Source organism: Staurois parvus, unplaced genomic scaffold (genome assembly GCF_062004578.1).
Source record: "Staurois parvus isolate SC_StPar_1 unplaced genomic scaffold, SC_StPar_1.0 ptg000129l, whole genome shotgun sequence".
Classification (NCBI taxonomy): domain Eukaryota; kingdom Metazoa; phylum Chordata; class Amphibia; order Anura; family Ranidae; genus Staurois; species Staurois parvus.
Window position 1 is genome coordinate 69,354 of NW_028317925.1, and position 15,971 is coordinate 85,324.

General features: G+C 40.0%; 1 protein-coding gene across 1 annotated transcript in view; it reads right to left on the reverse strand.

The window, feature by feature from the left end:
* Positions 1–655: 655 nt before the first annotated feature.
* Positions 656–15,971, reverse strand: part of LOC149466441 (fibrosin-1-like protein) — a gene marked incomplete at its 3' end in the record, with an annotated part of 581,440 nt that continues 566,124 nt past the window's right edge. Inside the window, exon 6 of the mRNA XM_089672498.1 lies at positions 656–685. Coding sequence (XP_089528624.1) covers positions 656–685 — 30 coding nt within the window. The remainder of the gene's footprint in view (positions 686–15,971) is intronic.

A 15,971-nucleotide genomic window follows, 5' to 3' on the forward strand; every position in this document is an offset into this window, starting at 1 on the left:
AGAGACATACTAGATAGCTACAGCTTTTCTAAAAAATGTCGGCAGACAAAAAATTAACTATCACATCAGGGAACCCTATAATATTTTCTGAGCGACTTACTGTACTACTGAATACCAATAAATATTTCAATAAGAAAAAAAGAACCGGGGAGCCAGGCTGAGTACCCTATAAAAAAGCTACATACTGTCAAAATGTATCCTAGATTTTAAAGGTTTGCCCAACGGACAATGGGGGCCTTGCTGCATTTTGGGTACAACAAAATCAATGTAACCATCTTTTTACAAGGCTAAATTGGATTATAGAATGGTCTGCACATACACAGAAGTTGGTAATTTTACAATTGGTTTGCTGATACTGAGCAATGCTGAAAAATGCTGGTCATTTCTGTACAGCCTTTTCCAGCATGTTTTTTTCAAATGATCAATTTCATTACAACTTGCTTCAGATCACACAAAATTGACACAAAATTTATCCAGACTAAAAACTTTATTTCTGTACTAACATGAGCAATGTTATTGGTTATTTACTTCATTAATTTGGATTACACTTCAGGAAAGAGACACGCAGTGGGATAAACAGCTTGGCATTTATCCTGTAGAAGTTTAATAAATGGCCCCTATTATAGCTACAATAAATACAAGAATTCAGTTTTACCTTATCGTCGATATCACTTTCGCTGTCACACTGCAAGTAAAATGAAAAAAAGTTAGTTACAATGAAAGTAATTTGGTTTTGGCATAAATACATTTCATTTACAGATACCATGTTTAAATTATGTTACAGCTCCATAGTGCACAGCAATAAAAATTATCAATTAGTAGCTTTTGAGTTAAACAAAGTGAACTCCATGCTAGAGCTATACAGTTTGCTTCCATCACCTGACCTGCCTGAGGGCTGCTTGGTGAAAGCGAGTCTGCACCTACTACTCCGAGTATCCAAGGGTTGCTAAAAGCCATCTACAGAAATCACGAAGCATCCTGCGTGGCTTTTTAATTGAAGACAATATCATTTTAAGAGAAGGCTTCCATGTTAATCCAAAAGTGCTCTTCTGCTAAAAGCTCCTTAGAGAGGTCTACATCGCCTTTGTTTTGCAAGGACTGAGAAACACAATCTCAGCTGTAAATGTAGTAGAGCCCTATGGGTTCTATAAAATGTGAATGGAACAGCTTTATCCACTGACACAATGTAAGCTGATGGGAAGTGTGTGTTTGTATCTGTGTATGTGGGGGAGCAGCCTGAAGGAGTCCAACTGGGGGTCACCTTGTAGGTAAAAGAATAAAAATAGACAATTTAGACTGAAAGTGTTGGAAAAGAATACTGTCTTTTATATGTATCGTTTTACCTTCAAAAGGGCAAAAAAAGTAGAAGTGAAATTATCACTGTTGTAGGAATAGGCAGCACTAGGAGCCCTAATACGTTAACCACTAGGTTTTACAATGCAACTACCAAAGTACCAATAGTAAAACTGCAGCTGGAAATCACCTCTATGAAAAGAGATAGGCTAGTCAGCAGATAGACCCATGAAGATAGGGAAAGGTAAAACATAACAAAAAACTAAAAACTCATGTGCATGCACAACACAAGAGTGCCAGCAATACGACAAGATTTGGATGACTGCAAACTAAAAGCATTATCAGGTTTCATCATCAACGCATACCATACAATTCCTCTTAAAAAAGAAGTATGGCCAGAGCTTTTTTTTGTCACACTTCTCTTGTGGGACACAGGAGTGCAAATACATTTGCATTCCTGTGACTCAAAATCAGCCAACAGCAGGCAAACTCTGGTGGGATCCTGACAATAATGTTGGGATCCACCCAGATGCCTGATTGAAAGCTGGCTCAGCCTCAGTGCTGCTGAGAACCCAAGCCAGCCGCTCTTGCTCCCTCCCTGGTGTCTGGTCCCTGGTCTGGTGTTCCAATAAGTGCTGAAGAAGCAGAGCGGGGAGTGATCACTGACAGTCACTGCTCTCTGCTCAGAGATGACCAAGAACTGAATGATCAGTGCTCGTGTGATCATTCAGTCCTTGGGCTTAGAGCCAGCGGGGGACCAATGCTGCAGCCATAGGTGAATACAGATGTTTATTATTTTTTTTTTCCCCCACACTTCTCCTTTAAAATGGTTGTAAATGCTCAAGGTTCTTTACCTTCATGCATTCAATGCTGGGCGGCACAGTGGCTTAGTGGTTAGCACGTCTGCCTTGCAGTAAATGGGTCATGGTTTCGATTCCTGACCATGGCGCCTCCTGCATCTAGTTTGCATGTTCTCCCTGTGCTTGCGTGGGTCTCCTCCAGGTGCTCCGGTTTTCTCCCACACTCCCAAGACATGCTGGTAGGTTAATTGGATCCTGCCTAAATTGGCCCTAATATGCATATGTATGAATGTGAGTTAGGGACCTTAGATTGTACACCCCTTGAGGGTTAGGGACTGATGTGAATGTTTAATATAAATATGTGTAAAGTGCTGCGTAAATTGACAGCACTATATAAGTACCTGAAATAAATAAATAAATGAAGGTGAAAAACCTTCTTTGTGCAGCAGCTCCCCCAGCCCCCTCTAATACTCACCTAAGCCTCCTCTCGATAGAGCAATGTGCAGTGGAGTCTCGGCAATCCTTTCCTCATTGGGTTCCGCTGCTTTCAGTCACAGCCAGTGAGCCAATGAGAAGAAAGAGAGAGTCTGGGTCAAGCCATGGATCTGTGTGTGAATGGACACGCGGAGCAGCAGGTGCCCCCATAGCAAGCTGCTTGCTGTGGGGGCACCCTACAGGAGGGAGGGGCCACTAGTGCTGGCGGGGGGGGGGGGGGAACCTGAGAAGAGGAGGATCTGAGCTGCTCTTTGCAAAACCACTGCTGAGAGCAGGTAAGTATGATGTGTTTGTTATTAGAAAAAAAAACCCTTAACTATCACTTTAAGACACTGCAATTAGGCTTATTTAAATATTTGTTGATTAAAATATTAAATATGGTATACTTACATGCTCTGTGCAAAGGTATTGCACAGAGTGACCTCGAACCTTCCCCTTCGCAGTCCGCCACCATAGGAAGCTGCTTCCTATATGGGCACATCTTCAGGCACACTCCTGAGCTGGGCTGTGTGCATCTATAGACACACACAGCATGGCTCAGCCCTGCCCCAGATCCCTCCACAGGATTTGATTGACAGCAGCAGGAGCCAATGGCTCCCAATGTTCTCATTGAGTCCTCTGAGGAGAGGAAGAGACAGCAACACTGCTTCACTTCGGCACAGCGTTGGATCGAGATAGGTAAGTATTGAGGGAGCTGAGGGGGTGATATAGGAAATGCATTAAGGTAAAAATGTCCTATTTTAAACCATTTTAATAAGGTAAAAAATACTATACAAAGGACCCAATCTGGAAACATCTTTCATTGAACTGACTACCATGAACTGAAACCTGGCCAGATTAGCATATTATTATTATACAGTATTTAGAAAGCGCCAATAGTTCGCTCAGCGCATATGATACAGCTGTTCCACTGCTCTATCAAATTATAAGGCATGTGGCATTCATAGGTTTAATAGTAATTATCATTTCAAAGTGACAATGTTTCACTTGCTAAAATTTCCTAGCACAAGTATACACCAAAGTGAACTTTTCCATATTTTGAAAATAAAAACCAGTAAAAGAAAATATTTACTATTGATATTTACCTGTCCTGCTGCCAGGAGCAACACCGACTGAAGCGCCTTCAGCATCTGACACTTCTGGGAGTGTCAGATGCTTGGTCCACTACTACGCACTGTGTCCCCCTGCCAACTGCTACATCATTACTGTGTACTGTACTGCCAGAAATGTGTCAGATGCTGAAAACTTTTTAGCTACTGTAATTCAAGAGAGTGAAAATCCAAGGTATCCCTTCATTTGGTAGAACATTTGACTACAATAACAGGTTTGACTCTTCTGGGGTAAAACTCTACTGTCCTGCTGGAAGGTGAACCTCTACCCCAGTCTAGCGTTGCACAATAAAGCAGGCTTTCCTCTACAGTTGCCCTGTACTTGACACCATCATTCCTGCTGAGAAAAAAAGCATGATCACAATATGATGCTATTACCACCATTATTTACTATGGAATGGTGTTTTCAAAAGGATCAGCAAATCTGGTTTTCTGTCACCATGTTTAGCGTGAAGGCTAAAAAGTTAAATTTCTCATGCAACCTTTTTCCACGTTTGCTTTGTCCGCCCACAAGCCATTTACAAAATGCCAAATGTGATGTGTATTTTTTGTTGTTGTTGCCGCCGTTAATGGCTTTCTTTGCATTACTTCTACATAAAGTAAGATTCTATGGAGCATTCGGGTTACAGTTTTCACCATAGAGTTTCTTCTATCTCAGCTGTGGATCTGCTACTTCATAGACTCTGATACATTATCCGCATGTTATAGTAATAGATTTAAAAGACAATCAGAGGATGATCAAAATTTGGGATATAGTTTTATAATCACACCCTGATCTAAGCTGTTGGGGAACTTTATCCCAGACTTGCTTTGGCAGTTCATTGGTTGTTATGAAGCTGTTTATATATATATATATATATATTTTCTAACAAACATTGTGGGGCCTTTTAAAAAATGCATAATTTGATATCATGAGACATTTTAACTGCATACACGTGATCAATATTCAACAAAGTAGGTGACTTCTGATAGCAATGGATTGTACCTCAGCTTATCTGGGGGTTTCCTCAGAAAAGAGGGTGATACTCATGCAATCAAGACTTTTCAGTTTTTATTTTCAAATTATTTGGAAAGATGTGTATTTCTTTCCACTACTGACATTACGGATCGGTTTGTGTGCCAATGAAATTAAATAAAGTTAACTGCAGGTTCTAACACTCAAAAATTGAGAAAAGTGGAAAGGGGATCAATTACTCATGCAAAACACCATATTACTACAGGTTTAAAGCTGTAAAACGTGATATTTTGATTGCACCCTATTGCTATTAAGCTATTGCTGTTATTTTTAAATTGGAATAATAAAGCTATGTTATAATTGCAGTTTTTTATATTTTGGACTCTTTATTCTAAAGAAAAATGTAATTTCATAAACTTTAAGGGGGCATGGTTGTGGGCAGGGCTGGGGGAGGGGTGGGCCAGGGGTGGGGTTGGAGGCGGACCTGGCAAGGTTGGGTGGAGTAACTGGTGGAGAGTAAGGTTTGTGCCTGGCTAGTCGGTCTAGTCTTGAAATTTTATAATAAGCCCTGCTGTAAGATACTAATCAGTAATACTAAAAAGCTAAAGACCATTTACAAGGAGCATGATGGTGGAACAATAGGGATTTTGACGAATGGTGTATTAAATACAGAAATAGCAGAAATGGACAACATGCATACAGTTTAATTGCTACTTATGAGAGTAAAATCTGTGAATTAAACTTTATCATAGATGAAGGGATGGTCTTTTTTTTAAGCTAGCCTGAAGGGGTTTCCCAAAAACCCCTTTTGGAAAAAAATGGCATCAGAAAAAAGGATGATCGGAGATTCTTGATCTTCATCAGAGGACAAAAAAAAGCTAAGAGTACTAAGCAAGTCACACAACAAGTTTGCACACAAGCAGTGCCCGGAGGAATGTCAACAATGGAGAAAAAGACCTGAACAAAGGAGATGAAAAAAGTCCTTCAGCTCTGCCTCCCACGCAGCTGTTGTCGTCAGGACAAAAGCCCTTGTCAAAATATGGAGGTAAAGAAATGTACAGAATAGCAACTGATGACAGCTCTGGGAGCTCTCAGTGAAAGACAAGAGCCTCAATTACCTGGAGTTTCCAAAAGGCCCTGTTAACGCTCTCTGAGGAGAAACTAAACAGTAAACAGCCCAGTGGGCCTCCTTCAGAAAAGCTTGTAAAGGGATTACTTGCTTAGTTGTGCCAATTGCCTTTTAATTCCACCAAGAATGTTTGTAAAGCACAGCCTAATTGCCCCCTCATTTTGTAAACAAAACCCTCCCCTGGCAGGTTCAAGTTGGGACGCTTTGTGCTTGGAACGTGACAGACACAAATTAAGGTGTTTTGTAAGATGGATAAATGTATTTGAAAGCATCAGCCAGTAAATTACCTCTCGGGACCTCACAAGTTTACCACAGATGTTTTCAAGGATTAACAGCACAATGTTGCCATAAAATGCCAAGTTCAAAAAAAAAAAATCCGAAGGAAAGCACTCTACTTCAGACACCCCACAATAAGATAGCATAAGTACAAAATGTACATAGTGTGTGCAAAAATAATAAACCCATGAATTTGTTTTCCTTTTTTTGGTAACCAACGATCATGGAAATAAAGGTAGCAATCAATAATTGTGTTCTGAATAATAACTCATTACCAAAGTAACAATGGTAAATGATGTGGATTAGATCATATGTATGCATGGACAAAGCAGTTAAAGATCCAACCATCTAGCAGACAGAGACGTATGTTAAAGTATATGTAAACCTAATCAATACAAGTGAAGTACAGCTTATTCACTTCCCCCCCCCAGCCTGTAACAAAGTTGCAGCTTTTTTTTGGGGGGGGGGGCAAGTACCATTTTTTTTACCCACTTCCTCAGTCTTCACCTAGACAAAGGTGATGTTGCTTGTCCCACTCTCCTCCCTGTTCGCAGCCTCCTGGGACATGTCACAAGTCCCAGAAGACTGCAGGACCAACCTCATGCATGTGCAGTGGGCAGCCAGCTGTGATTCAAGAAGAAGTTACAGCTAGTTCCCAAATCCAATATGGCAGCACCAGGGACCCAAAGCAGTGAAAAGAATCAGCTGTGGGAAGACAGTCCATGGACTGCAATTCCTTGATTTGTAAAAACTAGAAGGTCAATATTTGTAGCTGCTAACATTACATTTTTTAAAACTTGGTGAAGTTCCTCTTTATTGCAAACTTCAAAAGTAATTTTTAATGTTTAAATCTTCAGATTACAGTAAAATAACACCTGGTCCTGCCATTAAGGTCCCGGTTCAGGCTCTTTGTGTTACTGGATGACAAAGTGTCCCTACCTCTCAACTGATTGTAAGCTCCAAGGAGCAGGGCCCTCCTAACCCTCTTGTATTGAACTGTATCATTGCTGTATTGCTTCCCTTTATATTGTAAAGTGCTGAGCAAACTGTTGGTGCTATATAAATCCTGTATAATAATAATAATAATAGCTGTCCTCCAGCATTGGCACTCTGTCACATGGGCTTGGATGATGACTACTAGTGGCCGTTTTAGCACACGACACAAGCCTGTTTCACTAGTGTCACCATTAAAAAACTTGCCCTAAGAAATGCAATATAGTCATCACTGAATATAAATATGTAGACAAGATGTGGCAACAAAGAGGCTTCAGAAGATTAGAAGCACTGAAAAAAATAAAAAAAATGTACTGGATTAAAAATAGTTAATTGTCTATGGCACATGGTGCTTTAGTAAATTAAATGCAGGGGTATGCAATTTGTATAGCCTGACATCCGGAACATGCAGTTCTGGGCGTTGGGGAGGCCATTTTTTTTTTTTATACATTTAGCCCTGCTGCGGGCAAGCTGCAGGGCTTACTTGTCAGGTGAAAGCATTTGGTCAGCTCTGCTGCCGCCCGATTGCTCCCATACACACCGGTAAAGTATGCATGTGCGAGGGCAACCTGAAGGAATAAAGCTTTTTTTTTCTCATTGGGGCCGGCACTTCATTTACTTGCTCAGCAGATGCGCTTCTGCTGAATGTTAATAGAGCCTGACACTCCCCTTTCACCCAATCGGTGCTCATTACACAGCAAGGTATCTCCCCCCTCCCTGCTAAGTCCCCAGGTACAGTGCTGAAGATAAGCAGGGAGATACAATACAATAAAATAGAGGGATCACTATTTGCCAGTTTTTCCATCAGTCATATTTTACCATTTCCTTTTACCAAATATAACTCGGTGATGATCTAAGGCCTAGATTCCTTCTATGCCTTTTTGAAATCATCTCTCATTTCAAAGGTGCAGAAAAGGATTGAATTACATTATCTTTAGACATTTGCGTTTCTGCAGACAAAATAAGTGTGCCAGCTTTTTAGAACCCATGTTAAGCATATGACTTATAAAGGCAAGAGGTTCTGTTTGTGAGGCATGTACCTTCATCTGTGAAGGATTTGAGTTTTATTAAATTCTCCCAAGCTCTTATTCATTAAAGACAAAAAAAAAGAAAAGTAATTAGCATTTATTGTTTCATGTTCCCTGAACCTCGGCACTTCCCCACGTTCTCCTCCTTTCTTTCTGGATCTCGCTCCTCTTGAGTTTGGCATGGCTATGTAGAAGGGTGGAGCGACTTGTTCAGCCTGGCACAGATTTCATATCTGCAGGGGTACCAGACGATGATAGGAGAGGAGGGTTTTATCCGGAGCCAAGCTGACAGCAAAACCTGCTAATGGGACTCAAATCAGCCGCAGAGCCGCAGTGCCAGAACTTCTAGCTCCTGCCAAGTCAGGAGGGGATGCTGATTTATAGCAGCAATTTCACCACTCTATCCTTTGGAGGGTCCCACAAGCCATTTCTGGATGGCATAGAGCCACTGAGTTCAGATCCAAAGCTGCCCGGCAGCAACACGGAAATGAAACAGGGATGGAAATTGAATGCTGTCTCGATCTCGCCGCAGGCATGAGAGTGCTTCTCTTAGCTCTAGCGGCTCCTTGACAGTTTGATAAAATGAGTCCGGTCCTCCCTGTGGCCTTTCAGCAGACGGGCTGAAGAGAGCATAGCTGGAGCTATGAGGAACAGATTGAGCCTAAGGCAGCCCTTATGTTTTTTTCCCATTGTTGCTGTTTACAGTTATGAGCTGGGCAATAAAGCTAATCCTATAGAAATGTATGTACAGTTTAAAAGAAAACTCTAACAAAAAGTTCTCAGATATATTTGCATTTAAATGCAGTCTTGTATGTTTCACTTTTCTATAAAATATAGAGAACACATTTTTAAACAGAGAACTGCTCTATTACATTTTATGGTAGGTTTAAACATATCTTTTATAGATCTCTGAGATCACATTCTATGGCTTAATGTATGGGTTTCATGCTGCACATCAGTCAAAACAACTCATGTTGCTGTAACAGAATAGAGGTTAACAAGCAACACATATCTATACGGTCTTTACTATAAACCAATATAATGCTTCAGGTCAGAATTCTTGTTTATGAAAAAAGAGATCCACAATAATAAAGTTGAAATTTATGGCTTTCACAGAACTGTTCAGCATATACCATGACTAGATAATAAGATTGAGAATGTCATAATAAAGCCAAAATAGTAACATATTAAAATACATATGCATCTGTTATGAAAAGCCTCACCAATAGATGACACAGAAGGGGACCCATCTGGTTGCAGCTTGCCCTACAGCTGCTTGGCAGCTCCACAAATCTATGCAACATTTTTGATCAACTACCTTCTTGGTCTCTTCACCCTGGGTTTAGAAGCCAGCATATAGATGATATAGGCATGCACACATTGTGTTACATCCACCCTTGCACATGTGTACATTTACACAATAAAAATCAACTCCTACAGATACTGGAAGGTACACCTGTACAGAACAAGAGGTGAGGTATAAACCCAATGTTTTTTAAGCTATTGTAACATTTTCTGTAAGAAAAATACATTCTATGACCATTCTGAATTGTTGCCACCACTTTAAAAAAAAAAAAACTAAAAACTAAACTACATTTCCACTTGGAATGGGCTGTACCATGGGGTAGGTGAAAATCAATGTCAGATGACACTTCTGGGGCATTTTAAGGGATGGAATACTGAGTATACCATTCTGTGTAGCATCATATCTTTAAGGGACCATATCCAAGAATTTGCTGATAAGAATAGTATCAATTGCAATAATCAGCACTGATTTAATAAAGATCATTCTTGCCAGATAAATCTATTAACATTCTATGAGGAAATGAGCTGTAATCTGGATAAAAGAAGGCTTGTGGATGTAGTGTATCTAGACTTCGCCAAAGCATTTGACACATTACCCCATAAATGCTTAATCCACAACTTGAGATCTGTTGGTGTTGACGATAGTATATGTATCTGGACAGTAAACTGGTTACAGGGGCACGTCCAGAGGGTGGTGATAAATAGCGTATCCTCTGAATGGTCTAGAGTTATATGTGGGGTACCCCAGGGCTCTGTTCTGGGACCAATTCTGTTTAACTTGTTCATGAATGATATAGCGAATGGGATAAATAGTTCAATCTCATTGTTTGTTGATGATACAAAGTCAAGCAGGGTAATAACTTTGCAACAAGATAAATAAACTCTACAGGAAGACCTTGATAAAATAGAGGAGTAGGCAAAAAACATGGCAAATGAGGTTCAATATACGGAAATGTAAAGTATTGTTCTTGGGTGCCAAAAATAAATGCAAGTTACACGCTAGAGGGAGAACCTCTGGGGTAATCGAGGATGGAAAAAGATCTAGGGGTCCTAGTTGATGATAGACTCAGCAATAGCATGCAATGCCAAGCTGCATCAAGGAAGGTCAGTAAAATATTAGCATGCATTAAAAAAGGGTATTTACTCTACAGATAAAAACTATAATACTACCACTTTACAAAACTCTGGATTTGCATTTTGAGTATGCTGTTCAGTTTGAGTTACCAGTCCTCAGGAAGGATGCGCTGGAACTGGAAAGAGTTCAGAGAAGGGCAACAAAGCTAATTAGGGGACTGGAGGACCTCAGTTATAAGAAACAATTACAAATATTAAATATATTCTCCCTGGAGAAGAGACTCTTAAGAGGGCATATGATAGTGATATCCAAATACCCGAATGGTGATTTTAACATTGGAAGGAAAGCATTCAGTCTCAGGTTACTCAAGAAGACATGTGGCCACTCAATGAAGTTGGAAGAAGTTTAACCTTAAACTGTGTAGTGTTTTTTCACTGTTATTGCGGTAAGGATATGAAACTCCCTTCCACGATTGGTGGTTTCAGCAGGACGTGTATTTAATTTTCGAAACTTTTAGATGGGCATCTTATTAAACACAATATACAGGGATTTGGGAAGTGGTAGAGACATAAATACACACACAGGTTGAACTAGATGGACTGGTGTCTTTATTCAACCTTACCAACTATATCCATGACCTACCTATCAGGCTAGGCACACCAGTCATATGATTATGTTTTGAACTGTTTCGGCAAAACCTTTACTCTTGAGAGAATTACTGCCATCTCAGACTAATTACTAAGTGAATCGCCGGCCTAGAAAAAAAAACTGGACAGGGAAGTCTGAACCTCTGCTCCTAATACTTGTTCAAGATCGGAGTCATGGAGCCTGCATCTTTAAAAACAAGCCTACAAATGGTAGCTCCCATATCTCTAACCTCATAGTTTCCTTTTATTGATAGGTAGTTTTTTTTTTTAGTTTAACTATACTGTTGGTGTATATTATGACACAAGAATTATTTATGCAGGCAAGTAAAATTACTAACAGGTGCATGTTAATAAATCATAAAAGGGTGGGAGTACAAAACCAGACATCTTCACAGCAAGGTATCATTAGCATCATGCTCCATGCTACAGGAACATATTATACACATTTTTGCATCATTTATGTGAATAGATATATTTTCTACTTTTCTAGTAAAGCCAAAGTACTACCAATGGACTTAATGTGAGTACTTTTGAGGGAATAAGAAGGTGTGAAAGTAAGTTAGGAGAAAAACACTGAGAAACATGGTCTGCATTAGTTCTGTCAGCTGCCGAAGGCCCTGAGCGGCAGAACTCATTTCGTGAGGCAATGAAGCATCTTCTAGTCTGTTTGCCATGTTCTCTCAGGAGCCCCCACTGCAAAGTAGCAATCAGGAAGTGGATTTTTTTGGAGTGCCCATGAACAAAGAATACAGAAGAGAGTGCTAAAGAGTAATAGTCTCAAGTAGTCTTCATATGTGACAGACTATGGACAAATGCAAGACAGACAAAAGCCCTAACCTGCCATTCTACATATACATTCAACATATTAATGTCCAGACACCCATGACTGCACCATGGGGAACTTGAGAAGCCATTTTAAAAATAAAAATAGTGCCAATATTTAAAAAAGATTGTAAAATATGTCAGGGTTAAAATGGATAGTTAAAGGGTAAGTTCACTTTTAGGAACATGTTACATATTGCACCAGTATTTCGGGTGTAACATGTTCCTAAGCACCACCTCTGGAGTCCCCGGTTTTAACAGCAAATTAGGGGTTCCTCTCTCCTACAGCTGCTGTCACATTTCAAATCAGCACAGCCGTGCGGAGCTCTACCCACACAGTCACGTCATTCATTCGCAGAGATTTGTGAATAATTAAAACTACAACTCCCATCAGCCATCATGGCGAACGGATTTATAGTTTTGAATGGACTGCGAGCACACTGATCAGCATGCTCATGGTCCATTCGTTTTTCCTCCATCTTTTTAACTGAAAGCTCGCACAGATATACAGTCAGAAAGCTGGAGGAAGAGTTTGCAGAAGCCCGACATTGTACCCACGATCCACTGATCATGGGTGCAATGCTTCGCAGGCTCGTGTACAAACAAAAACAAAGCAAATACACATTTTCTTCCTGCAAAATCATGTGCATTTATATTTTTTTAAAGGTGAACTTGTGAGAAGGAACCACTCTTTGCTTTGGAATAAAATACAAACAAATTGTTAAAAGATAACTTGCATATCTTGCAATACATAACTCATTGTGGCAATCCTAAAGCAGCGCTTGGGAAAAGAACATAAAGGATCTAACTGAAAAATCAAACTAAAGAGGCTATTCACAATGCAGTTAACACACGTTAGCCCCATTTCTATCCCACATGCTGTATAGTATAAATGAAGGTAACTTCAAGTACTGGTATTATCCACACGTGCCCCTGCACCTTCAATACAACTGGTCCTCTTCAATAACAATGCGGGTCTACTGCTTTCTTTATTATTTTATGTCTTCAATGAGATCTGTTACAAGAAACATTAATAGCTTCAAAAGTGGACATGCAAAGAAGAACTAATATACTGTATTTAGAATTAGTACAAAGTTCATTAAAATTATGGATATTTCATGAGAAAAAGAGAAGTATGCATGGATTAAGTTAGTTTTAGCAAATAATGCAAAGAAATGCATAAATATACAAGTGGATTTTTAACTTTGCCTATTAAATTCCCTCTGCTGTTTACTATTTCATGAAAAGAAGCCAGTCACTCAAGAGTAGACCAGTTGAGGAGGTCATTTAGTGCAAATGTGGAACTTATTTTAGCACACTTTTCTAGCACCTGTCTGGTAGCTAGTACTTACAATAACAATCTCACAGGGTTTATGGATGACAAAACACGAGTGTGCTAAATTCTGCACAATAGCTTCAAGGTATATGACAGAAAAAAACAGCAAATGTCAATCATAAAATAATTTCCATGACTTTCTCTGAAGGGAGGTTATACCATACCACACTGGTTGGGGTTAACCCATGTTTCTGTTCATCCATGCTCTTCTACAGTAACCAAAAATACTGTTACATATAGCAGGATGCAAAATATTACATGTATATTCAGAAATAGCTATACAACGCTTCACACATATGACTGTTATCTATATAACTGTTCACATATATTTAAAAAAACGTGAGATAGTTCAAACTTTTTTGTAACTGTTATACACAGTATAACCTTGTGTAACATATCTGTAATCCGCCATATCAAGGGGAGTTGAAGCTAACTGCTCCATAAGGGTCCTTTCACATTGGCGGACCCACTTGCTTAGCAGTGGAAATCCTGGCGCTCAGAGGCATAAAAACGCCAATAAAAAGGTGAAGTAGCAGAGCAAACGTGTCACATATATAGAAGATTATGGTATGCTTCTGCTCAGGCTTATATAATAGATGCACATCATAAACACATATACCGTCCAGTATACATAAAAGGTGCATAGAGTCTATGAAGGAGTCTCTGGGGTAGGTGTAGTATAGCGGCAGCCATCATATGGAGCAGGGCCAGCTCTGTGAACAAAGATCAGGAGAAAAAAGGAACAGGAGGCACCAAGCTAAGTGCAGTATGTTACAGTAATGTTTAATTCGTAGGAATAAAAATACTCACAAGAACAAGAATTAAAATAAGCTCATCTGTGTTACAATGTGAGACCACTCTAGTCCGTCCTGTACAGTATCACCGGTATGTCACAATGACAGCAGGATTTTAAAGCCATGGGTGCAGTGAAGAGGATCTTCCTATGGGTATGGAGGTGTAATGGAGCCGATCAATGGCGTCTGCTCCCGGAATAAGCTGAACTACCAGCGTGGAACGCACCTGCGGAAGTGACGTCACCAGAAGCATCAGAGGATCAGATGTAGGAGATGCCAGGAACACAGAAAACAGGCTATGCGCTCGGAGCATCTAGCTCCTTCTACAGGCCTAATGTGGCTAAAAGTGGAGACTACTTAAATAGGGACTGCCTTCATCATGGGACAGCAAGGCACAACTTTGTACTGTTCTAATAAGGCTTTGCTGCACCTTGCTGTCCCATGATGAAGGCAGTCCCTATTTAAGTAGTCTCCACTTTTAGCCACATTAGGCCTGTAGAAGGAGCTAGATGCTCCGAGCGTGTAGCCTGTTTTCTGTGTTCCTGGCATCTCCTACATCTGACCCTTTGATACTTCCGGTGATGTCACTTCTGCCAGTGCGTTCCACGCTGGTAGTGCGGCTGCTTCCGGGAACAGAAGCCGTTGATCGGCTCCATTATACCTCCATACCCACAGGAAGATCCTCTTCACTGCACCCATGGCTTTAAAATCCTGCTGTCATTGTGACATACCGACGGTACCCTACAGCACGGACAAGAGTGGTCTCACATCCTAACACAGATGAGCTTATTTTAATTCTTTAAGTTTTTTTCTACAGCCAGTAAACTCCCCAGCACGTTATCCTATGTGTCCATGCATACATAGACTGCAATCAATGTTTTTTGGCAGTGGTGTTTTTTGGCTGGAAAACAAAACAGAACTAGTACGTTTCTAGAGGAGTTTTTTAGTTGTAAAAATGCTCTAACGCTGCAAAACGCAGTAAATCGGGGCAAACCAGCGTTTTTGGACTTTTTTTGACCAAAAGAAACTATTAGTTTTTAACATGACTTTACACGGCTAACATTACCAGCGTTATTAAAACGTCCAGTGTGCATGGAGCTTTGTGTTGGTCTATCACATAAAATCCCAATAAAATAAATTTATGTTTTTGGTTGTAACATGCAATATGATGAAAATTTCAAGGGGTATGAATACTTTTTCAAGGCACTGTACATGTGTTTAGCTACAAAGAAACAAGTTAAATGGTTCTGGGATGCACAGAATTCTTGTTTGTGTAAACACAGCTAGACAGAATGCTAGGTGTGAATTCAGTCATAGCAAAGCATTACGTGGTTCCTGATGCATTTAAATATGAGTTTCAAACACATCTGGATGCATGTATGTTGAAGCCCATATGCATGGCGCCTAAAGTATGCTGTTAAAATAGACAAATGTTAGGAAACAGGCCGCTGGGACGCGTTCACAAATTCTAGATTGTATTCCACTACAAATATGAAGAAGAAATCAAACTACCAAATGTATTCAGTGAATATATTTGCAAATCTTACCAGTACACTATAATAGCATCTTTAGTTAAATTTTCCGTAAATTTCAATTTCTCTTCTAGTCTCCTGTGCTGAGTTACATAAACATGCCCTGGAATGCCTCTCCACATTTACACAGCATTTAAGGCAGAATGACTCTGCCAGCTTAGACATTTAATGAAAACACGGAACAATTACCACGCACAAATCTTTGTTTTTAATTCTAGTCAGCAAGGCTTTCCTACCAACAGGCAGAGCCTTACAACAGAGAGAATAAAAAGGCTGCATAGCAACTGCAATTATGATGATATGTTCATGTCAAATGAATTATATTACAGAAAATAAATCTTCCTGAGATGCGCAAGATGGTTATCTGGCTCCAGTCAGACAT